The sequence below is a fragment of the Lynx rufus genome, unplaced genomic scaffold, assembly GCF_022079265.1.
Source record: "Lynx rufus isolate CCGP_SWC_20201006 ecotype Redwood Valley unplaced genomic scaffold, mLynRuf1.p SCAF_6, whole genome shotgun sequence".
In the NCBI taxonomy this organism is placed as follows: Eukaryota; Metazoa; Chordata; class Mammalia; order Carnivora; family Felidae; genus Lynx; species Lynx rufus.
The window spans coordinates 48,197,810-48,221,838 of record NW_025814878.1 but is presented as its reverse complement, the minus strand read 5'-3'; the positions used below and the strand labels follow the sequence as shown (position 1 = coordinate 48,221,838).

Here is a 24,029-nt window from a genome sequence, read left to right as displayed (position 1 = left end):
TTTCTTTTTTATAACTAATATTCCATTGCATACACACCACATCTTCTTTATTCCTTCATCCCTTGGTGGACAGTTGTTTACATGCCTTGGGAAACATGCCTTGGGTATTGTGAATTATGCTGCAATGAATATTGGGGGTGCAGATATCTTTTTGAGATAGTTATTTCATTTCCTTTGGATCTCCAGAAGTGAGATTGCTGGATCATATGGTTGTTCTATCTTTTTTTTTAATTTTTTAACATTTATTTTTTGAGAGACAGACTGAGCATGAGTGGGGGAGGGGCAGAGAGAGAGGGAGACACAGAATCTGAAGCAGGCTCCAGTCTCTGAGCGGTCAGCATAGAGCTGGACGCGGGGCTTGAACTCACAAACTGTGAGATTGTGACCTGAGCCAAAGTCAGCCAGTTAACTGACTGAGCCACACAGGCACCCCTGGTTATTCTATTTTTAATATTTTGCGGAACCTCCTTACTGTTTTCCATAGTGGTTGTGCCAGTTTACATTGGGATAGGTTCTTATTATGCTCATGATCTTGGATAGGCTTCGGGGTATATCTTCTGGGTCTCCACAACTGGGTACCTGTCATTGTGGAAGCTCAAGGACACTGCTGTTTGACAGATTTTCTAGGAGCTTGCTCACTTGCCAGGGGTCCCACCATAACTTTGTTTTTGACTTTGGTGGTTTCCCTGCTTTCTTGCCAGTTCAATGATTCACTTTAAAAAATAGTAAAACATCCAACTTTAGTTTTCATCAAGAGGCTTGTTCTGGATATCTACTCCATCACAGTAAGTTCAAGTACTTTAAAAATAAGGTTGGACAGGGGCACCCGGGTGGCTCAGGTGGCTAAGTGTCTAACTTTGGCTCAGGTCATGATCTTGAGGTTCGAGGGTTTGAGCCCCGCGTTGGGCTCTGAGCTGGTGGTGTGGCGCCTGCTTGGGATTCTCTCTCTCTGCCCCTTCCCCACCTGCTCTCTCTCTCACTCTCTCTCTCAGCATAAATAAACTTTAAAAATAATAAAAATTAGACAATGTATAATCAATTACTTAGCAGAATTGAAGGAGTTTCTCAAACGCTTCTGTTCCCTTCACTTTCTACTTAGAACAAATCTTCGTCTTCGGAGCCCCAGACAGTAGCTGAGTGGAGTGGGGGCAATGGTGTGCCAGCAAACTGACTTTCAGGAAAAACGAAAACAAAACAAAACAAAACCCACAAAAGACTCGACTGTTAGCATCGCCAGTTTCTGTGGGGTAACAACTCCCACAACAATCCATTTCGAGTGACCAATCTGATTCACGGAACAAAGAGTTGGGTAGGGATGTGCACAGTCACTGCTCATGAGCTGGAAGGAGCCAGCTCTGTTGTGCCCTGTTGAGGCAGAAGATACAAGTTAGGTGGCTAAGTCCAAAGTCTAGAGGTCGGTCAGGAGACATAAATGAAGAGGGCCTGATGATGTAGAGGTGAGCTGGAGAGCACATAGCAGCTAATTGTTGCCATGTGTTACCAGAGTTACTTATTTCTCAAGAAGAATGAGAAATCTGACTTTCAGGTGAAATATCCTCCTTTCAGATGTTGCCAATTGATTCAAAAACTTTATTTTTTTTTAAATGTTTATTTGATTTTTGATAGAGAGAGAGTGCGAGTGGGAGAGGGGCAGAGAGAGAGAGGGAGACACAGAATCTGAAGCAGGATCCAGGTTCTGAGCTGTCAGCACAGAGTCCGACACAGGGCTCGGACCCATGAACCGTGAGATCATGACCTGAGCTGAAGTCGGACGCTTAACTGACTGAGCCACCCAGGCACCCCTCAAAAACTTTAAAAACAAATGAGAGATCCAAGAAAACAACCTGATGGGTGCAGATTTGGCCAAACACCAGCTTTGGGTTGGTTGGGTTTGCACTTGGAGTTCTGTTTGTTTGCCTGTTTCCAGCTCTGTTTCTCTAGGCTAAATGGCCCACCTAGATAAGAATTGCAGCGTTGGTGAAGGAGCAAATGCCATGGACCCACACAGCCTTTGGTTCCAATTCTGGGCCTACCACTCATTGTGTGACCCAGGGCAAAATGCTATAAAATGAGAGGGATGGTCCCTACTGGGGTAGGTTGTTCTAGAGACAAACTGAGATGTGTATGAGACCTGCCCCCTTGTGCATACTTAATGGTCTGTCATTATTCTTGAGCAGAAGCCAATAGTTCTAGCTGAAGGCAAACACTGGAGTGCAAAGAGAAGAGAGACCTCGAATTCAGTGTTCTCAGTTTTCACTGCTTTAGATTCATCTGGCAAATATTAAAAAAAAAAAAAAAATCAGTGCCAGAACATACTCTTCAGTTGGTCCCAAATGGAGCCTGGGCATCACTATATTCAAAGCCCCCCTTTCCCAGTATTCTAATCCTAAATGCTTTAGGTTCACCTCATTTAACCTAATCTTTCCAATATTATTCTCATTTCATGAATGAGAAACTAAGGCCAAGGGTTAAATAATAGCCCAAGGTCACATACCTGGTAAGTGAGGGGATCCGACTTAACCTCAGAGCCTGAATTCTTAACCCCATGACATTTAGCATTTGGTGTATCTACCTGATTTGGTCTTTGTGAGGGCTTAAATACTGTAAATAAAGTGCTTACTTCAGGGCCTGGACGTGACAAATAAAGGTTAGCTATCATTATTACCTCATAATACCAAAACAGAGAATCCTTTCCACTTCCTCTTCTCAATGCAATTCCCTTTCAGGTACACCTTCAATGTTTTTTGGATCCCCACTCTTTCCCTGCTGAAAACATTCATAGTTGTCCTCCAAATGAGTCCTAAGACAGTCACTATAATGACTAGGGGAGGCTCTGCCAGGGTGTGTCATGCCCGAAGGAGGCAGAGGAGAGAGGACAGGAGCTCTAGAGATTCTTGGGGAGGGTGGTGATGAAACCTGCCTCGATTGATGCCTTGCTATATAACAAAAATTCAACTGAGTAAAATTGAAGCTCAAACTGGCTTTGTTAAACTATTATGAATTGAGCGGCATCCCATCCAGCAGAAGAGAGCTCCACCAAGCTATAAAGAAGGAAAGGATTTTAAAGGTGGAAAGGGGGTGGAAAAAAAGACTATTAGCAAAGAATGCATTGTTTCAGGCAAGGTCATCTTCCTAAGGGGACTGGAAAGGGGACTTCCCATTGGGATGGTTATCTCATTAGTGCTAACCAGGTAATTCCATGTTGACTGGTTACAGGCTACATTCCTGGGGGTGGCACGGGGTGGGTATTGAAACTGCAATTACATTAGGTATAAAGTCTTGGTTTGTTGATGTGGGACTTAGCAAAAGTAACTCCATTTTGGGCCTGCTGTCTCCTTAACACCCTGAAAGACAAGGCAAAGCTCAAGCTCTTTCATACATAGTGTTCTATATTTTTTCCCTGTGAGTAGTTTGCTGAGGAATGGGAGGCAGAGGAAGGGACTAATGTGGATGTCAGACAAAGGGTGGGGAGCAGCCATAGACCTGAATATTGGGGATCCTTCTTTCTTTCCAGCTGGGTCACATATATGTTTGGAGGCTTCTACTGTACTTGTTTCCTGTCTTCATCGTTGAGATGGATGTAGAAGCCAGTCCTCGAGGGAAATGAGCACTCGGTTGACGGGAAGCATGCTCGCTCCCTAGTATTTAGGCTCTGGGGTCAGAGGAGTGTGCAGCTGACTTAGGTGTGAGGAGCATCTGGAAGGACCCAGGTGCTGAGTGGTGGCCCCCTCAGAGGCAGAGCTCTGGCATCTACTACCAATTGCCTCATAGTTAGATGTTGGAAATGGTGAATTTACTTAGCTTATTCGGGTAAAAAGTTTTGTAAAGTCTTGTTCCTCCAGTGACTGAATTTACAATGGAGTGAACAATTACCACCTCAGATCATTTATAAAAGTAAACAAGAAGTGAGTTAAGAAGTGGGGAAAGTTTTGGGGGCGCCTGGGTGGCTCATTTGGTTTAGTCATCCGATGTTGGCTCAGGTCATGATCTTGCAGTCCGTGAGTTTGAGCCCTGTGTCGGGCTCTGCACTGACAGCTTGGAGCCTGGAGCCTGCTTGGGATTCTGTGTCTCCCTCTCTCTCTGCTCCTCCCCCCACCCTGTCCCTCTCCAAAAAACAAAAAACAAAAAAAAAAGGACGTAGGGAAAGTTTTGACCAAAAATTCTACCACAAAGTTAAGGCTGGCATTCCTTCTCGATCAACAACCATAACTTACTCAGCTTTCCTATACAGATCTTCCTTGACTTATGATATGGTTATGTCCTGAAAATACCCAGTGTAGGTTGAAAATGCATTTAATGTACCTAACCTATCGAACATCATAACTTAGCCTTGCCTACCTTATGCTCAGAACACTTGTATGTATTTTTTTTTATTGTTTATTTATTTTTGAGAGAGAGACAGCAAGACAGAGTGTGAGTGGGGGAGGAACAGAGAGAGAGGAAGACACAGAATACGAAGTGGGATCCAGGCTCTGAGCTGTCAGCACAGAGCCCAAGGCAGGGCTGGAACCCGCGAACCGCAAGATCATGACCTGAGCCAAAGTCAGATGTTTAACCGACTGAGCCACCCAGGCGCCCCTCAGAACACTTACATTAATAATCTACAGTTGGACAAAATCATCTAACACAAATCCTACTTTATAATAAAATGTTGACTATCTCATGTAATTTATTGAATGCTGACAGTGAAAAACACAATGACCATATACGTATAGAATGGTTCTAAGTATATTGGTTAAGGCCAGTGATCAGGTGGCTGGCAGGGAACTGTGGCTCACTGCTGCTGTCCAGCATCACAAGAAATGATCTACAGCACATGGTGGGGGGGGGGGGTGCAAAAGATTAACATTCAAAATTTGAAGTAGGGTTTCTACTGAATGTGAATCGCTTGCACATCACTGTAAAGTTGAAAAACGCTAAATTGAACAATTCTAAGTTTGGGATTATATGTACTAAAAAGTGTAGGGAGAAAAAGTTGCCGGTTAAAAAGTGTAGGGAGAAAAAGTTGCCGGTAAGAAATGAAGGCACGTGGAGGCTTTGTGGGGAAAGCAAAGGTCAAAGTAATTTCACGCTAAAATGTAACAATCACTGAGATTTTCCAAGGTTTGCCCATAGGGACAAATTACAAGGGTAAATTTTCTGAGTAAGATGCACATTTACCAAGCTCAATGTTTCTGATCACTGCCATTTGAAGTTTTTGTTGTTATTTTATTTCCATTTGAAGTTTTGATCCTCAACTCATTGGAAACTTACCCAACACTATGCATGACCTCTTGTGTTTGTCTTGTACTGCTTTTCAACTCTCGAAATACTGAACTTTTTAATGTCTTGTCTCCTCAAGGCTGTAAGCTTTTTGAAAGACATAGCTATATCATGTCCCCAACCCCCATTCCTCACCAAGAGGGTGACGAAAAGCTAAATTAATCTACTGAATCTTTAATGCTTCCAGGTTTTGAATGCCCTTGGGATAGGCATTCTGTAAATGGACACTCAACAGGTTTTTAGTGAAAATCTAATAACCTGAGAGCCCAGCCAGTGTAAATATATTCTAAGTCTGCATGTTTGTACTTTAATGACAAAAGTTTGCTTAGATTCAGAGTGTGAACTTTTTTTTTTTTTTTAACAGTGTGCTATAAGTATTAAGAAGGAACAACTCAAAGTTTTTTGTATTCTATGCTCTATCATGGTGCAAAGCAATGGGTGATCTGGCCTCTGGGTTCCTCCCAAAAAGCTGAACACGCTGATGCTGAACACGACTCCTGGTAACATGCCCCAAAGCCCCTCGGCCCCCCATGTGATCTTTGAAGTCCCAATCCGCCCCCTTACCCCCCAGGGACACTTTCAGTTGAGAGTTGTCCTATGTCAGCGTCCACATTGCCAGGCTATAAACCAAACGCAAACTCAGGGCTCTCAGGACAGGCCCACAATGAGAAAAGTGGAGCAGCAAGCGCAGGAACACCACCAGGAAGCAGTCAGAGCCCCCCTTCCCAGAGTTCCCTTCCAAAGAGAAGCCGAGGTAGCAAAAGCGCATTTGTACGTGCCAGAGCTGTATGCCCAAGTGACGGGCGCGTTCGGGGGACATTCTGAGCAAGAGAGCGAGGTCACAAACTACGCAAGGTGATAAATCCACCTCGCGGCCAGGGTGTAGTGTGCCAGGGAGTATGTGAGCATGTGAAATCGGCTCCGGAACCTGTGGCCGCGGAGTCCCGCCGGCTTTGTTCCCGAAATGTGATTGAAAGAGCCGAAACCGGGCTTAAAGAAGGCAGCGTTTGGTGGCGGGAACTCGTCGTCTCCGCAGGGGCTTGGGCAGCGCGCGAAAGTCGCCATCAGGCTCACCGGCCCCAGCCAGCCGCTGCGCTGGAATCCTGCAGCGGAGACAGTCTGCCTGGCCCATGAGCGGAGCCCGCAGAGGTCGTGGCCCGGGTCTGCAGCGTCCCCCAGCCAGCGCGGGCTGCCCCACGCGCCCGCCACTACGCTGCGCGGCCAGCACAACATTCCATTTAAAAATAACACCCACGTGCGCTGGTAAACAAGCGCGCGCGGCTACTGCTGCCGCGCGCCCCGGGTGAGCCAGTTCGGCGCGCGCCCGCCCTCCTCCCGCACGTGTCTGCCGGCTCCGCCCGCGCCGCTCCGGCGTGTCTCACTCTCCACCCCCTCGGACTGCCGCGCACCGCCCAGAAGCCCCAAGCCCGGCAGCTCCAGGGCCCTAGTGTCCCTCCACTTTGGCAGGCGCGCCCCGCAGGGTGCTCTCCAAGTTTCCTCTCCCTACACCACCACCTCGCAGCAGGACCCATCGCCCCAGGTCTGCTCCCCTTCTTCCCTCCTCTGTCCTCTCAAGTCCCCCGCCTCTGAACTCTCCCTCAGCGCGCGAAAGGTTGGCTTCAGGTTCGCCCTCTCTTTCTCTCCTCTCCTCTCTGTCCCCTCCTTTCTTCCTTAGAATTTTACTCGATTGTTTATTATTTGCTGGGGGGCGGGGGCGGGGGGCGGAGAGGGGTGTCTGGGGCCTGGAGACTGGTGCCCGCGGCCAGTCAGCGCGCGGCGTGGTTTGACGAGTAGGCGGTGCAGCGAATGGGGACGCGGCGCAGAGCTCCCGGGTCACGCGCGTGTGGATACAATGACATCATCTGTTTGTACGCGTCGAACTAGCTTGGTGCAGGGGCGGGGCCGCGCGTCACTTGAGTGACGGGCCCTGCGCAAAGCCCGGAGTCTGGAATTGGCTGGGTGGGCGGACTCCTGAGTACCCTGGGTTGGACCTTTTTTGTGTATTGGGTTGTTGAGGATCGAGCTCTGGACTCTGAGGTCTCCAGTGACTGACAAAGATTTAAGAAAAAAGGGGAAAAAAGATATTTATGAACCAAAGTGAATAGAGCTTTGGTGTGCGTATCGCATGTAGTGCATTGTTAGTGTACAAATGAACAATTTAGGCACTAATAAGATAAGGACTTGTGAAGATGTTTTCCCAAACCTAAAGAAGTAGCTTTAAATAAAAAACCCCCAAACTTAAAAATGCACAATTAGCTGTTCTGGAGTCATTTACAAATTAGAAGCAATTTAGTTCCCATTCATAATTGTTCAAAGTCTGCCCTTGCGTTTAGGAATGGGGGAAATTTTGCATTTCTCCCGAGTTAGTTACACTTCTCCCCTCATTTGCCAAGAAATCCACGACAAGTCGAGCGTCCTAGGTAAGAAACTCAGCTGCAAACCTTTTGGTGCCTGATCAAATCTGAGGGCGTCAGTTTATCGAAGTCTTGTATGGCACCAACATCTTCTCTTGTCAGTATTTCCACGCCGAGGTAACCTCTGCGATCTGCGGTCAGCATCTTATCTCGGGTGTTACCTGGTGTCCGATTCTAACCGGGAACCGGACACCAGGGCGGGCCCAGAGCCTGGCGGGCGGACGCGCCCGCCGGGGACCCTCAGTACTAGGCGCCCTGCCCGGAGTCTGAGAGGCCGCGCGACTGCGCTCATGGAGCGTTCGGGGCTCTGCTCTCCCCCTCCTTCTTCTCCTAGGCTGGCGCCGCGCTTTGTTGTCGTTGAGACTCTCGGGAGGAGGAGCCCAGCGAGGAGGGCTGCGGGAGCCCGCCTAGTCCCGGCCCGCGGCGCGCGCCCCGACACCCACGCCCGCAGTCCCGCGGAGCCGGGTCGCGCAGGCGCGCGCGCGAGCACACATATACACACACGCACACACACGCACGCACACAGCACACCCGGGCCCGCCGCCCAGCCCTCCCCTTGGGCGGGGACCCGCCCGCCGTCAGCTTAGGTTGAGGCACCCTGCGTGTGTCTATAACTTTGTGCTGCTGCCGCGGCCGCCCTGCTCGTGTAAGGGAGGAGGAGGAGGAATGTGGAAGGCGGCGGCGCGCAGGCTGACAGGCGTTTCCTCAGGCAGGCTGCGGCGGCAGCCGGAGCGCCTCTCCTTCGCCGAGGTTGCGCGCCCCCTCCTCGCCGTGCCCCGGGCCCGCGCGGGATTGTGCGTCCTCCCCACTCGTCCCTGAAGGGAAGGAACTGAGGTAGGCGCCGGAGCTTTGCAGCGGGGCGGCCGCCTTCCCGGTGACTCCGGATCTGCTTCCGAGCTGGGCCAGGCGCTTCCCTTTTCCCTCCCCGTGACTCGGTGTGCGCGCCCCCTTTCCCTCCCGCTAGTGTTTTTAAAGGACTTGAGTGAAGGGGGGAAAACTGTCAAGATGGCAGCAGCGGGAGCAAGGAGGTGATGAACGTGCTGGTCCGGGTTTTCTGGCAGCCCGGGAGACTTGGCGCTTCCTGACCTGTTGGAAGATTTATGTTCCGACTTGTCCCCTCCCCGCGTTCTTTACAGGGAAGGGGGTGGAGGGTACAACGTCCGCGAGCAAATAAACCACACAAAAACCCAAAGTGGTCGTTCCTGCTTGGCTCGACCCTTTGCAAACACCCGCCGAGCTGCTTGCCCCCCTGCTTCCCGTCTGGTCCTTTTTCTGGAAGTGTCAAGGGCCGGTCCGCGCTCGGACTCATGTTCGCCTTCCCGGCCCGCGGGGCCAAGAGAGGAGAAGGTGGCTGCCCGTGCCGTTCCCGGGCTCGGGCCCCTCGGCCAGGAGAAGGGGTACAAGGGGGCGCGGAGGCGGCAGGGCCAGGGGCGAGGAGGAGAAGAGCGGAAGACGCCACAGACTTTGGCTGCGGCGCCGCGGGAAGCACTTGAGCGGGCCCGAACGAAACATAAACAAACGCACGCCCGCTCGGGCTCCTACCGCCGCTCGGCTGCGCCAGCTCCGGCCGCTGCCCGCTTTAAAGGCGCGGCCCGCGCCCCTCCCCCGCCCCCGCCCCTCCCCCTTCTTCCCCGCCCAGCCACCTAGCCCAGGAGGGACCTGCAGATCTGGCGGCCGCGGCGGCGGGGGGAGGGGGCTGCCCCGTGCGAGCCCGTCGATTCGCTCCGGTCTCCCCCGAGGCCTGGCCAGGGGGCGGTGTCTGCTGCGCCAGGTTCGCGGGACGCACGTCTCCAGGTCTGCCTGCTTCTAGGAGGCGGGCGCCGTGCGGCCGGGAAGCGGCGGCAGCGGGCGAGGACTCGCCGAGGACCGGGCTCCAGCCCGGGATAACGAACTCTCCTTCTCTCTCCTCTCGTGCTTCCCCAGGCGGCGGCAGTAGCGGCAGCGGCTCCCGGGAGCCCGAGCCTTCGCGGCGCCCCCGTCCCTCCCCCGCCGCACCCCGCCCCGGCGCGAGAGGAGAGCGCGAGAGCCCGAGCCGCGGGCGGGCGGGCGGCGAAGATGGCAGAGGCACCGGCCTCCCCGGCCCCGCTCTCTCCGCTCGAAGTGGAGCTGGACCCGGAGTTCGAGCCCCAGAGCCGGCCGCGCTCCTGTACGTGGCCCCTGCAGAGGCCAGAGCTCCAGGGGAGCCCGGCCAAGCCCTCGGGGGAGACGGCCGCCGATTCCATGATCCCCGAAGAGGAGGACGATGAAGACGACGAGGACGGTAGCGGTAGGGCCAGCTCGGCCATGGCGATCGGCGGCGGCGGGAGCGGCACGCTGGGCTCCGGGCTGCTCCTTGAAGACTCGGCCCGGCTGCTGGCTCCTGGAGGGCAGGACTCCGGGTCCGGGCCAGCCCTCGCGGCGGGCGCGCTGAGCGGGGGGACGCAGACACCGCTGCAGCCTCAGCAGCCACTGCCACCGCCGCAGCCGGGGGCGGCTGGGGGCTCCGGGCAGCCGAGGAAATGCTCGTCGCGGCGGAACGCCTGGGGAAACCTGTCCTACGCCGACCTGATCACTCGCGCCATCGAGAGCTCCCCGGACAAACGGCTCACTCTGTCCCAGATCTACGAGTGGATGGTGCGCTGCGTGCCCTACTTCAAGGATAAGGGCGATAGCAACAGCTCGGCCGGGTGGAAGGTGCGTACCCACCTCGGGCGGGCGGCCGGACCCGCCGGGCCTCCTGCGCAGTGCGAGACGCGCCTTCGATTCATCGGAGCGCGCCTGCGGGCGCTGGGGAGAGGGGTTGGCAGCGAGAGCCTCCGCTGTGAGGTTTCGGGGGATCTGTGTGACCCCCAGAGGAGGGGAACCTGGGGTCGGCCGCGGAGGGGGGTTGGGGAAATGAGGCTTCCGGGGAAGCCTCGGGCATGGCCAGGTGAGGAGAGGGGGCAAGGGATGCCGGCGAGGGAAGGACTGGCGGACAGGAGTGCGTTTGACGGATTCCCCGGACTGCGCGGAGGAGGTAGGTCTGCGGCTAACTTCGAAGTAGAAATCACCGTAGTGGGGGTGCGGGGAGGGCGCTGCGGGTGGAGTGAGAGGATGTGGGGGTGTGTTTGGGACTTGGTGCCCGGAGAAGCGGTTGGATTTGTGGTTCCCAGTCTGTCACAGGAGCATGGTCGTTGTTACTAGCTGGATGAGCACCCTTACGTCGAAGTTTCTAGCGTGTGGATGTTAATTCCCACAGGCATACCGGTCCCATTAGAAAAAGCAGTGGTTGTAAACCTTTTCCTGGCTGCTTGTCTTTCCTTGTCTGTGTTGACATCTTTATTAGAGAGGTTTTCCCAGTAAACGAGTCTCCAAACTTGAGATGTTCTGGGTCCTGGAATGGGCCAGCCCTTCCACCTTAAGGCGGACTAGCCACACCTGCTGCTTCTATTGAGGCCTGGACTCTGGCGCTATTTGAGGCCAGGTCCAGGTGTGGAGGACTGGGGCCTGGAGCTTCACCTAGCCTTCCCTGGCCTAGGGGAGGGAGATGTAGTGGCAGGACTGGGCCGTAATGGCTTCTACCTATAAGTGAACCAGAAGGGAGGCTCTCTACTGTTCCTTTTCAGCCTCTTGGGGCACTGGGCACATGGTAGGGAGAGAGGTGTGGAAAGGCCTATGATGTAATGACTTCCTGCAGTTGGGCATCTAAACAGATTAACTCCTGTGCCCCTGCTGGGCTGCTGATACCCAGCTGCTTTGCTCTTCCTGGCACCTCATTCTCCTGGCCTCTACCCCAAGATATGAATGTGTCATTACCAGGCAAAAGAGGTACATGTGGAGATACATATCACTTATCAGTTGCTTCTATTTGCAAGTTAGCTTTTTTTTTTTTTTAATTAAAGAGGTGGTTGCTTCCTTCCTCAGTCCTCTTCACTGTATCTTCCTGGATTCCAGTATGTGTGTACAGCAAGAACAGTGTAATCTTGGCGGAGAACTGGAGCCCTGGAGAGGAATTTGTGTAAAAATTGAAGAATGTAGTGTGTTTTAAAGAAAAAAGAACTTAATGTGTTGAGTTTTAATTTGCTTAAAAAAAAACTTGCAAAGTACCTTTTTTTAAAATTTCTTATGGCTAGAAAAGGACTTGTTGAGATTTTTTTTCTTTTTTTTTTTTTTAAGTTTATTAATCCTGAGAGAGACAGACAGCGTGAGGGAGGGGCAGAGAGAGAATCCCAAGCAGTCTCCATGCTGTGAGTGCAGAGACCAGCTCAGGGCTCGAACTCAGGAAACTGAGATCATGACCTGATCCGAAATCTAGAGTCAGATGCTTAACTGAGCCATCCAGGCGCCCCTTGCTGAGATACTTTAAAAGCAAAATGTGTGCTTTGAAATTATTCCACATATCTGTCTCATTTCCTTTAATGAATGCTGACATTATGAATCTTACATTTGATTTAATTTTAAAGCTTTGCAAAAGAATGCCAGCTGTGTGATCCGAGGGCCATTTACAGAAAGCATGGGAGTGAGTTCCATTTCAAAGCAGTGTTACTGTGATAGCTTTTAAAACTGAATTTCCAAGTGAATAGCAAGGGTTAATCTCAGTGTATAGTGTCAGGAAGGGGTGGGTTTCAAGATCTAAGAAAATGGACATAGGGGTTTGGAATATTTTTCAAATTTCTCACACGTGCAGTGAGTCCTGTATATTTTGAACTTGGTGCAGAGGATCTGCTAGTTAAAAGCTAGTTAAAGCTAAAAAGTTAGCATTGGAAGGGTTTTCACATTTCCTATGACTTTCAAGTTTACAAAAGTAGTTTAATTCCACAAATAATATTTCTTGCTATTGTGCTTACAGTTAAAGATGGTAACAGTTTTGATTTTTTTTTTTTTTTAAAGATCTAGGTGAGAAAGTAGTATTACCAAAAGTAGCCATGAATTGTGATTCAGTTAATTATATTTTCACGTAGCTTGCAGGACTTACAATAGAGATTTCGGGCCTAGTCATAAACTTTATGGTTTTATGTCCTTAACCTTTTTTTGGTCTCATGCTATCTCATTTCTCTCTCTCTCTCTCTCTCTCTCTTTTTTGGTTGGAGTATATTCAATGCACAGTGTTGAATTAGTTTCTATCTTATCTCTAACATTTGTGAAATATAAATTGAAACTCGAGCCTTAATATGTTTACTAAAGGGCATAAAGTAAAATGTCTTTATGTTTAAGGTAAGTAAAATTATTTTTAAGATTTTATACTAGTTCTGAGTATCACATGACAACTTGTGGGGATATCCTTTAGAGATTTTTTGTAAGATGACTTTCATCAAAAGATGCACCCATGCAGGAACTTCCAAATCTTTGATGATGGAGAAAGCCCTTTGAAACTGGGGCTGGTTTCATATTCTGATTATGACTAATAGCCAGCCTTTTTTTGTGCTTGTGGTTCAGTGGGGGTGGTAGAAGAGGGAAGAGGGAGAGGTCAGGAGCTAATTGTGACCCATTTCCCTGCGTCCAAGTTTCAGGAGTTGATTCCTATCACGATTAGTCATTTTGAGAGCAGGCATGTGCACTTAAACCACACTGCTTTCATTCTTAGTTATGCATTAGGGTTTTTAACTTCTAAAAATGTCTAGAATTCAGGTTAACCTCTCCTAGTCCTGTGTGCACATAGGCACAGTATGCAGGGCTTAGGCCTTGCTTTTTTCGTGGCTTTTTTGGCCTGTTGCATTCTGAGATTCTGTCACCAGAATTCTCACCCTAAGATCAGAGAATGAAAGGATTAGAAAAGAAGGCATTGGAGATCAGAACTGAGACTAGTGATTTGAAGCCCTGGTTGCATATTAGAATCACCTGGGAGCTTAAAAAAAAAAAAGCCAATACCCAGAGAATCGGTTTTAATTGGGCTGGTCTGGGGCTTAGCATTATTTTTGTTTGTTGGTTTGTTTTTGTTTAAGTTTCTCAGGTTATTTTAATATACAGCCGGGATGAGGTTTGCAGAGATTATTCAACTCCCTCATAGGTGAAGAACCTGATTCTTCAAGTTAAGGACTTCTCTAAGATCACACAGCTAGTTAGTACACAGGTAATTAATAGTCGCAGTTCTGGAGATTTGTTCTTTATCACACTATTTTCCTCTTTAAATATAGGATCTATTTTTTAAAAGTCACTTACTAAGTAACAAGTAGTCTTACACAAGTAAAAGATGCTTTCCTGAAAAGCATATTTGCCTCTCAGTCTAAAGATGTCTTGGTTATTATTTTAGCATCAGAAACAGATGAATATTGATGGAGGCTGAGTGAGTTTCTCATATTTGTATAGCCGTCCAGTGTTGATCAGTATGGGTACTTAGGAATTATGAAGTGATGAAGGTGGCAGAAAAGATAGCATTTTAACAAAAGGAGGAAGTTCCTGGTTAACTTAGGTTTGAAAGATGCATATTGTGCCAGACAGAAAGGTGATGGCTATCTCACAGGCTCCCTTACCTCAGGCAATAAGTAGAAATGAATAATCAGATGTGGTCACGAGGGGAAAAGGTTACATTTCCTTTAATTCGGATTAAGTTTACTTGTACTGCACCACCCATAATTAAACTGGTTTGTTCTCTCGGTTCCTCCTGGGGAGGGGGGCAGACCTCTAGGACTCCAGGGTTTACCTGTTAAGGTCTATTTATTGCTTATTCACCTACTCACACCCACACACCTGCATTTCCCACGGGGTTAGGGCATGATTGTATCAAGTAGCCGTGAGTTTCTGTGCTGGTTCTCAAAATTTCACAAATGGAGGATCTTGTGTGTGTGACTATTTCTGCTGCTGCTGTGGAGGTTAATTCTGCAAGAGACTAGTCTTCTTTCATGTGACAATGTGTACTCTTACAGCTTCTTCCCAGAGTGAAAAGATGAGGACCCACCTGCCACGCAGTGCTTGTTGATGTTCTTACTGTTCTGGTTCTTTAGATTAATGCATCCAGTTCCTTCCCAACACACTGTGTTAAGAAAATGTCATTTTAACTGCACCTTTTATATTTAAAAAATATTTTTTTTTAATTTCAAAATGACAAAGTTGTGATAATTCCATGTTGGCTTGTAATTCTCCCCTCAGTCACCTTTTGGAGTAACTCACCAAAGGGCCAGTTACAGTCGTGTGTAAGGAATCTGTCTTCTGCTTGGCCCATGTTACCAAAATGCTGTTTTGTAACTTCCTTTGGCAGGACTGTCTTCGTCAGGGATTCTCAACGAATACACTTCCTCTTCCTACAGCCTCAGCACACTAGGGGGACTGGGGGACTGTTTTTCCTCTTTTTCAAAGCTGTGTCATCGACCTCTGAAGTGAAGAAATTGGCCCTTTTAAACTTTGATCTGTGGGCCCTGTAGCAGAGAGAGTCTTTAAAAAAGAAGCTAAGTGTTTGTTTTGATATGTTTATCTCCTTCTTAGAAAATGAAATGAAACTATGCAGACTTATTTTTAGGAGATTTTAGGAGGGTTCTATTTTAAGAGAATGACACCATAGAAGAACATCTTGTAGTTCAACTTTTTAATACGTGTGATTCTTAAAACCTACAAGATATTTTTATTTAGGAAATTAATGAAGAGTCCTTGTCCCAGTAAAAAGTCATTTATTTGGTCTGGAAAAAGTTTAGCAGATACCATCCATCCAAAGATCTTCATAAATATGCAAAGATAAGACTGTTTAGGTCTGTACATTCTGGCAGGGCACCCTGCTGACCCACTGCTTATCAGATCAGATTCCCAGGCTGGAGAGAATATGGAATTTATTTTGTTTTCATACCTTACTCGTCTTGCCTGGAGGGAACAGACTTGATCCTCTCTTGAGTCATTTTTCTCCTTACCTTTTCCTGTATCACAAATTGAAGAGTCCTGAAGAGCCACTCTGGCCTTTTGCTGCTATAGAAGGAGTTGGGAATGACACATATATAGGTAAGTTAGTGTCTGTGGACGTTATAGCTGGCATACAGTAAGTGACCGAAGATCAGAGAGAGAAAACCTTTTTACCATTTTCATCACATGCCATTTTATTCATGCAACAAACAGTCAAAGGCATACCGTTCACAGACAGGGCTTTCTCCTGGGCCTAAGGGATATAGTAGGAGCACAAGTCACATAAGGTTCCAGTTCACAGGATTCATGTTCTATTGGAGGAAGACAAAAAATAAACGTGCAAATCTGTGTTCTATGAACTTGTCATTGTTGTTCATTGACTTTGCCTTTTTTCACATCTGTACTTCTGCTTTCATCAGTACTTCAGCTCTCTGCAGAGAAGTTACTGGCAAATTGGAAAGTTGGTATTGAACTCTGGCTTGGAGCTGGTCTTTAATTCTCTGCCGATCATTTTTTTCCAGCTTGCTTTGGAGACGCAAGGCCACTGTGGCATGGCTCCTATAGTTTGGGTCTGTTTGGGAGAAGCTGGGTTTTTTCCAGGTCTGCCCAGATTAGGGCACACCTGTGGTTCTGGCCTGATCTGGGATCTCCAGTTCTGTCCTATGGGGCCTGGTAGAGGACTGGCCTCCCTCTGGAGTGGAGGTGGAGCCTTGATACAGCTGACTCATCCACATTGCTTCTCGCCTCAAATTTAGAACTAAAAGAGGTTTTAAAGATCATCTAACTACTTCATTTTACGGGTGAGGAGCAGGACGAGAGCATGTGAGTGACTGTCCAGGATCCTACAGCTAGCAGAGATGGAGCTAAGAGTGTGTCCACGTGAGCCCCGGGAACCACTGTTCTGTAATGTCTGCTGTTAACCATTGTGGTTTCACAGCTGTTCGTGTCATTGCTTCCATTTCTGCAAACTCTTACTTCATTTGCTTGCCTCTGATTCCCCTCCCCCTTCGTTTAGGCTGGTTTGTGCTAAAGTAACTGTGTTGCTCTTTTAGCATTCTCCATCAGTGCTTTTAGCTAACCTAAAAGCCCTCTGTTTTAACCCTACTCCACCCTACTGTGCCCACCCCTGACTCCCACCTACTTGCTTTGTCATTTTTCTCTGACTCCTCTTAATTCCCAAGGACAGTGTAAGAGCCTCCAAAGCACAGAATGTGTCTGCCAGACAATAACATATCTGATCCTTGGAGCTGCTTTTTGGATCATTATGTCCACAGCCCATGAAGATATAGCCTTGTTCTGGGACTCTTGACACTGAAAGAGATGATGTGATTCGAGAGTGAGGCGATACCACATGTGGAGTCTTTTGGATACTTCTAGCTATGAAGTCTGAGACCTCCTAGCATTGATGTTGCTAGGGTATGGTGTAGTTATGAAAGGATACTCTGCTATCTAAGGCATTTCTTGTTAGTGTCTTATTTCCTCGTGTAGAAGTCCCTGAAAACTTCATTAGTGCCAGTTACTACCCATCACAGAAACTGAGGGGAACCTGATCTTGGAATGACTTCATTTAGAGAAAAAAGTTGAAATCAAGTCTGCTTTCTGTGTGTATGCCCCACCGATGCAGCATCAATATGCACCATCTAGAGAGAGTCACCATGGGATTGTTCAGCCTAAAATTCATTTACCCACTTCTTACAGGAGCAAAGCTGTTGTGTAAGTTGTCCATAATGTTCTGCATTTGGAGGCAGAAGTCCCAGATGGACCTGAAGTTTTATATCCATGGATTGGGAAATAGAAGTCGTGTATGAAGGAGGAAGAGACAGCAAGCACTGTTTGAGATGGATCTTTTAAGGGCTAGTCTGGAGCTCTTCCGAGTTCATGTTTTTGAAATGTGTGGTTAGGCTGTGATTATGATACAAGAGCCCAATTCTTATGGCATCCCTACCCTGACAGACTCAGTGCCTTTAACCATTTTATTCCTGACTGAACAACATTTCTTTCTCAGTATCACAATTTCCCCAGTTGGAAAAAGAAGCACAGTAGCAAGCATCCATAGAATATTGTGCTGTATCCTTCCTTCCTGATAAAACACAAGTGTGTGATTGGTGCATGTTTCAAGCTGGGCTTTTCTAGACAGTGTGTCTTTCAGTTTCCACTCAGGCTCAGGCTTTTTTTTTTTTTTTTTTGTCCTATTATGGGATAACATTATAAAATGAAATGGACTAGGTTCCCTTATGGGCTGTGGTCCTTTCAGTAATTTGCTACTCTAGTAATTGCTTGTGATGAAGAAGCCAGGTTCTCTTCTAGGGGCTCACCATGCCTGGGTGTCAGATGTATCCTCGTCCTGCAGTGGAGAGGTGCACACAGAGCAAGGAAAGCTTGTGGCACACTCGTAGGGGGCAAGGCTGATGCAGCAAGTGACTCCTGCTACAAACAAGTGAAATGCATTAGCTTTCCTCTGGAGTAAACGTACAATAAATCCAACACAGATGCCTTTGGCAGTTTTAAGTAGGTGTTTGGAATTTCTTATTTTTGTGTGTGTGTGTGTTGGGGGAGAATCCACATCATATTTTTCATTGTGTTTTAGATGTCTAGTGAAATTAATAATTTGGCTCCTGAAGCCATTGAGAATTTACTTTAAATTCAGAGCCAGCAGAGGGAGTACACAGGTCTTAAAGCTCATCTCAAGTGTTTTTTTCCCCATAAAGCCGAAATAATACCTTGATTAAAATAAAAAGCACTGTGATATATAGTGCTTCCATGTAGGTTTATGTCATCAGAAACAGATAATTTGAGGGGCGCCTGGGTGGCTCAGTCGGTTAAGCGGCTGACTTTGGCTCAGGTCATGATCTCGCGGTTTGTGAGTTCCGGCCCCGCGTTGGGCTCTGTGCTGACAGCTCAGAGCCTGGAGCCTGTTTCAGATTCTGTGTCTCCCTCTCTCTAACCCTCCCCTGCTTGTGCTCTGGATCTCTCTGTCTCAAAAATAAATAAAACATTAAAAAAAAAAACCGGATAATTTGTGGAGGGGCTGTTAAAAATCTAAGGTAACTTTTTAAAAATTTATTTTTATTAAAAATTTTTTTTGCTTTGAAAATTCCATTTATTGGTATTGATGAACTTTGATTTGCTTTTAGCTCATATGCTAATAATAGCTGCTGACCACTAAGGTAACTTTTTTTTTTGAAAGGAAACCTTGGTCTTCTGAGACCCATGATCCACTTTCCATCCCCGAATAGTTAAATGAAAGCACTTTTAACTGAAAAATATCCTTCCCTGTCTTTCATCTTTTTTGTTTTCACTTCTGATAATATATGTGAGTGTTTATACGTAATACCAAATTTTTCAGAGTATTCAAGTGTCTGGGCTAGTGGAATGTCCTGTGTTTTAGTGCTATTTTGATTGGGACTTATGATATTTTCCAAGACTTCACAGTTTCCCACAGGTGAGAGAAAGGCAAAAGCTATATTATTTCTAATTCAGTTTGGAAGTAATAGTCCACTGGCAGTTATAACTTTGAATTATTTTTTTTGATATTTCTGTAATGCTGTGATTTTGTCATCTCCTTCCCCTTTGCCCCATACTTTGGTGGTGGTGGTTTACTTTAATTTGGGAGTTGTAGTGGGTTGAATGGTATTCCCCCCAAATTCATGTCCACTTGGAACCTCAGAATGTGACCTTATTTAAAAATAGGGTCTTTTAAGGGGTGATGTGGTTAGTAGCCAAGCGCAGCAGGCGTTGCTGGGGGCCACCTGAAGCTAGGAAGAGGCCAGGGACAGTCCCCACCCTGGCATCTTCAGAGGGAGCATGGCCCTGCTAAATCCTTGGACTTCTAGCCTCCAGCACTGTGAGAGAATAGATTCTTGTTGTTTGAAGACCTCGAATTTGGTGATTTGTTATGGTAGTCTTGGGAAACAAACACGAGAGCTTGGAGATGGAAGAGAGGGATAGGCAGGGTTGCAGATAGAGGAGAAGAGTACAAAGTTCTGTTTATTTTATTACTGAGATTATTTGCCATATAACATTGGTTTCAGCTGTACAACATACTGATTCAGCTTTGGTGTCTGTCACAAAACGTTCACCACAATAAGCCTACTTGAATTAACATCCATTGGTGCTCACAGTTGCAAATTTCTTTTTTTTTCTTGTAATTAGAACTTTTAAGATCTACTCTGATTTTATACCTGGAAGTTTGTGCCTTTTGACCACTGTCATCCATTCTGCTCCTCCCCATTTTAAATTAGATTAAAATTAAAATGTTAATCATTTACAGGCCACTTATAATTTAAATTTTCTTCATTCTGCTGTGGGAGACAGAAGGGAGGCATGAATTTACCTGATTTCCCAGTTAGAACCACTAGAACTTGTTCCTCCTTCCCATTTCTAATATGTCCTGGGTTCCCCCTCACACCCCCTCCCCTGTCCCCTTTACTGAATTTATTTCTTTTTTTTTTTTTAATTTTTTTTTTCAACGTTTATTTATTTTTTTTTGAGACAGAGAGAGACAGAGCATGAACGGGGGAGGGGCAGAGAGAGAGGGAGACACAGAATCGGAAACAGGCTCCAGGCTCTGAGCCATCAGCCCAGAGCCTGACGCGGGGCTCGAACTCACGGACCGCGAGATCGTGACCTGGCTGAAGTCGGACGCTTAACCGACTGCGCCACCCAGGCGCCCCTACTGAATTTATTTCTTGAAGCTTATGGAATGGCTGCACGTGTGGAGTGTGGGCTTGAGGTTTCTCTGAAGCCCAGGAATTCTGGCTGAGAGCTTTGGTCTAGAATCGTCCCTCTTTGAGGAGAGAAGGAAAGGAGCCTTGGGTTCTCAGTGGAAGGATCCTTTCTTTCCTATCAGGGCTTGAGAAGGTAGAGCCTAGTCAGGTCCATTGTCCTTGGTTATGGTAGTAAGGCTAATCCAGAATCTCTGGAGTCCCCTCAGCTCCTCCTGTGCTTGGTTCAGGGACTTTCAAAGTTTCTCATACCTGAGCCTTCAGGCTCTTGTCTCCTTTGTGTATATTTATGTCCCAAAAACCAGTCATCCTAATGAAGCATAGAACATAGAGTAGTTGTCATCGTAGAAGTAGAAACAGTTCTGAAGTATTTAAGAGTGAGAATTGCACAGTTTAACATTCTATTTCAAAATGATATTTTTGGGAAGGAGAGCCCGGAGAGACAGTTTGATTCTTACAACAAAAAGGCGTCTTCACAACCACATTCTCAGACCTAGATATTATACTAATTATAATAATAGTAGCTAGGATTTATTGAGCACTAAGCACCAAATGCTCAGCTAGGTTTTTACATCTAATGTTGATCCTACAAGATAGGCATTTAAATGTAAATCCCAATTTAAAGATGAGGAAATGGTTCAAGGAACTTGAGATCAGACCCCAGGTTTCTTGGACTCTGGAACTTTTTTTTGCCTTTTCTATTGTGCTCTACTGTCTCCTGAGTGCCAGTGGGACTTTGGGTTGGGTGGGGGGTGTACAACAGTAAAATAGCTGCCATTTCACTTATTTATATTATTCACTTGGCAGGGAGAGTTGAGTTTGTGTGTGTGTGTGTTTTAATTTAGGTAAATTTGACATACAACATTAACTTCAGGTGTATAATGTAGCAAGTTAGTATTTGTATATATTGTAGAATGCTCACCACAAAAAGTCTAGTTAACCTCCGTCACCATTCATAGTTACAGACTTTTTTTTTCTTGTGATGAGAACTTTTAAGATTTACTCTCCTAGAAACCTTCAAATATGCGATACAGTTATTAACTGTAGTCACCATGCTGTACATTACATCCCCGTGACTTATAACTGGAAGTTTGTACTTTTAGAAAATAGCTTCCATTTTAAAGGTTGCTGCTGTGTGCCACATCTTTACATATGTTACCACTAATCCTCATGTTAATCCACCGGAATACTGTCTTGAAGGCTTGTCTTCCAAGTTGTGGCTGACTGGGGTAACCCCTCTGTGTGCCGCTAGGGGAGTGGACTTGGACCCATGATTTAGGCTCCTTTCCTTGATTTTATTAGGATGAGCTAATAACTTAAAAATTGAGTCAGTGCCTCGGCTTTTAGTGGGAGAATAGAAGTGGCTTGAATATTCTGTCAAAAACCTGCAGGTGTGTGGATTCTCATTTCTGATTGGTCACTTCTTTGCAGGAGCATGGTTTACTCTGCTTCATATACAAAGTGTACTATTTAGAACTAATAGACTCATACATAGTGTATAGAAATCCTTTGGGTTGGACTATTATCTCTGGCAAATTTCTGCCTTGGGAGAACAGGGTATCTGTGCTTCTATTATGTTGTAGACTTTACCTAAAGCATCTAAAGTAGATGAAGGGAGACGAGACCACCAAGAAAAACAGATTGCAGGGAAACAAAATTTATAAGAAGCTCCTGGCAGCAGTTTGGCTGCTGAATCAGATCTCATAACTAAAGGTATTAAAATACCTTGTGAGGTGTTTGACTCTTTGCTATGCAGGTACTGTTGGGTTTAAAGGCAGGTTGCCAAGACAGAGACTGAAAACGTTGCATAATGCAAGTTGCTGGCCAGGTTAAAGTGTTTATCTCTACTGAAGAGCTTATTGCTTTTATCTTCAAGGTAAAAATATGTATGGGTAGGACCTAAAATGATGGTTTTAATTGGCCAGGGGAATGCAGTACTCATGTGCCCTAAGATAAAATGTGGCTAGCAGAACACTAATCCTACGCGTGTTTGAAAAAACTTCAGAACTCTCAGTTTCATAGTAAAGATAGGTGAGTAGTGCCTGGATAGTGTCCAGAAGATAGACTGAAACACTATGATAAATGTGGAGCCGGCAGAACGGTTCTGCCTGATAACTGAATATAGAGGGTGCTGGGGAGGGTGACGGGGCTGGAGGCAGTTGCAGTAGAAGGTGGCAGTGGCCACAGTGGACTTTTAAAGGTACAACTTGGGTTATCAACCTGAAGTTTAAGGTGGGCATAAAATTATATCCAATAGAGCTTGTTAGATGTCTCCTTGAAAATTCCTACTACTTTAGAAAGATCAAGTGGACGGCTGAGTCATTAATTCATATAATTCAAATTTCAAAACTGCTTTTTTCCTGAAGTGTCCAAATAATTGATTTTTGAAATATTTCTTTCATCATAAATTATCTAGATAATTGCTTCAGTTTCATATTTCATATTAAGCTCAGCTGAGTGATGTTTAACCCTTCCTGCTCACATTCCTATCTTTTTTAAGTTTTAATTTTACTTGATATTTTTATTTTTTTTACTCAGTATTTTTAAAAGCTTGATGCATTTAAATTTTTTTATAGTACCATAATGGTTTTATAAAGTAAAACTCTTTCTCTGAATGTCTCCATTAGAACTTATCTTGCTGGTAAATTCTTTAAAAATTTTTTTACCTAATTTAAAATTCAGTGTTGCTGTAGATCTTCTAGGGTTTTTACCTTATTAGTTAGGATAGCTGTCCTGGGACTTCCTGCCAGCATTTATTTCCATGTCAAGGATTTGTTGTTAAACTCACCCTCTCACCCTTTATACATGTGCATCTTTGTAAATATATATATATTTACCCCCCAGTTGGTAGAATGAGAAGGGATGTATCTTTATTTACTAGTTTTCAGTACAGTCTCATTAACAGCATTAATTTGCCATGTATGCATATACCCATCGTGCAAATAAACAGTGACCCACAGACTAAATTTTCAGCAAGATACTTTTTTTTTTTAAAGTAAACATTGAAACTCTGAACCCAAACATTCTTCTGAATTTGTTTAAAAGAATAATGAGCAGTTAGGTCAGGTGTACTGTTTGTGTAATCCTGAGAAGCCTAGAATGGGTTTATGAAAATTATGGGCCTGATTAATTTAAGGTTTTCTTCGAGCTGATTCCAGGGTGAGTGTGCTTGCTTTGGCACACTTAGATTCTGAAGGTCCTCATAGATAACTTCCTAGGTGAGCTAGTATACAATTTCTTGAAATTAGTGGCCTAGATCAGGCCTTCTATCACCAACTCTGTCCAATAAAGGTAAGCTTACAGCCTTCTGTTTGACTAGATAGATGCATGTCCTCTGCTGAACTGAAATATCTAAAGCAGTCCTATTAGTCTTCTCCCTTTCCAAGAGAGATCCTTATTTCAGGCTGAAAGGCTATGTGTTCTGGGCCATACTTTTGGCTTTACCACATTCAACTTTCACGTTCATTGTTAAGGTAAAATTTGGTGCTTTGATCATAGGTATCAATTAGTAGGTGTTCTTTGGGAGGAGGGAAAGGGTTTATTCTGATGGTCTTATGAAATCAGGGAATGCTTTGAGTTAATTTGTGGGTAATCAGTACTGAATAAGTGAAGTAGCATGTGTTAAATTAGAAAAGTTGTATTAGTGAAAACTATGTCTTCTAAATTGATTTTGAAATAATTACTTAACAAATGGATGTTTTTAATCAAATTATAGTTCTCATTTTCAAGATGCTGATTTATCCAAATCTTAGTTTTCTAATCAGATCAAAAACTTTAAATTGATGAATTGGTTTTTAAATGTTAACGTGGTGGAAATACATCTGAATTTTTCTCTCTGGGCTCCCAG

The 24,029-nt window shown here is 46.0% G+C and overlaps 1 protein-coding gene across 1 annotated transcript in view; it reads left to right on the top strand.

Moving 5' to 3' along the window:
• The first annotated feature begins 8,211 nt into the window (after nucleotides 1–8,211).
• Nucleotides 8,212–24,029, top strand: part of FOXO3 (forkhead box O3) — a 125,962-nt gene continuing 110,144 nt past the window's right edge. Inside the window, exons 1-2 of the mRNA XM_047102276.1 lie at nucleotides 8,212–8,510; nucleotides 9,600–10,349. Of these exons, the coding sequence (XP_046958232.1) occupies nucleotides 9,732–10,349 (618 nt within the window). The 5' untranslated portion in view covers nucleotides 8,212–8,510; nucleotides 9,600–9,731. The remainder of the gene's footprint in view (nucleotides 8,511–9,599; nucleotides 10,350–24,029) is intronic.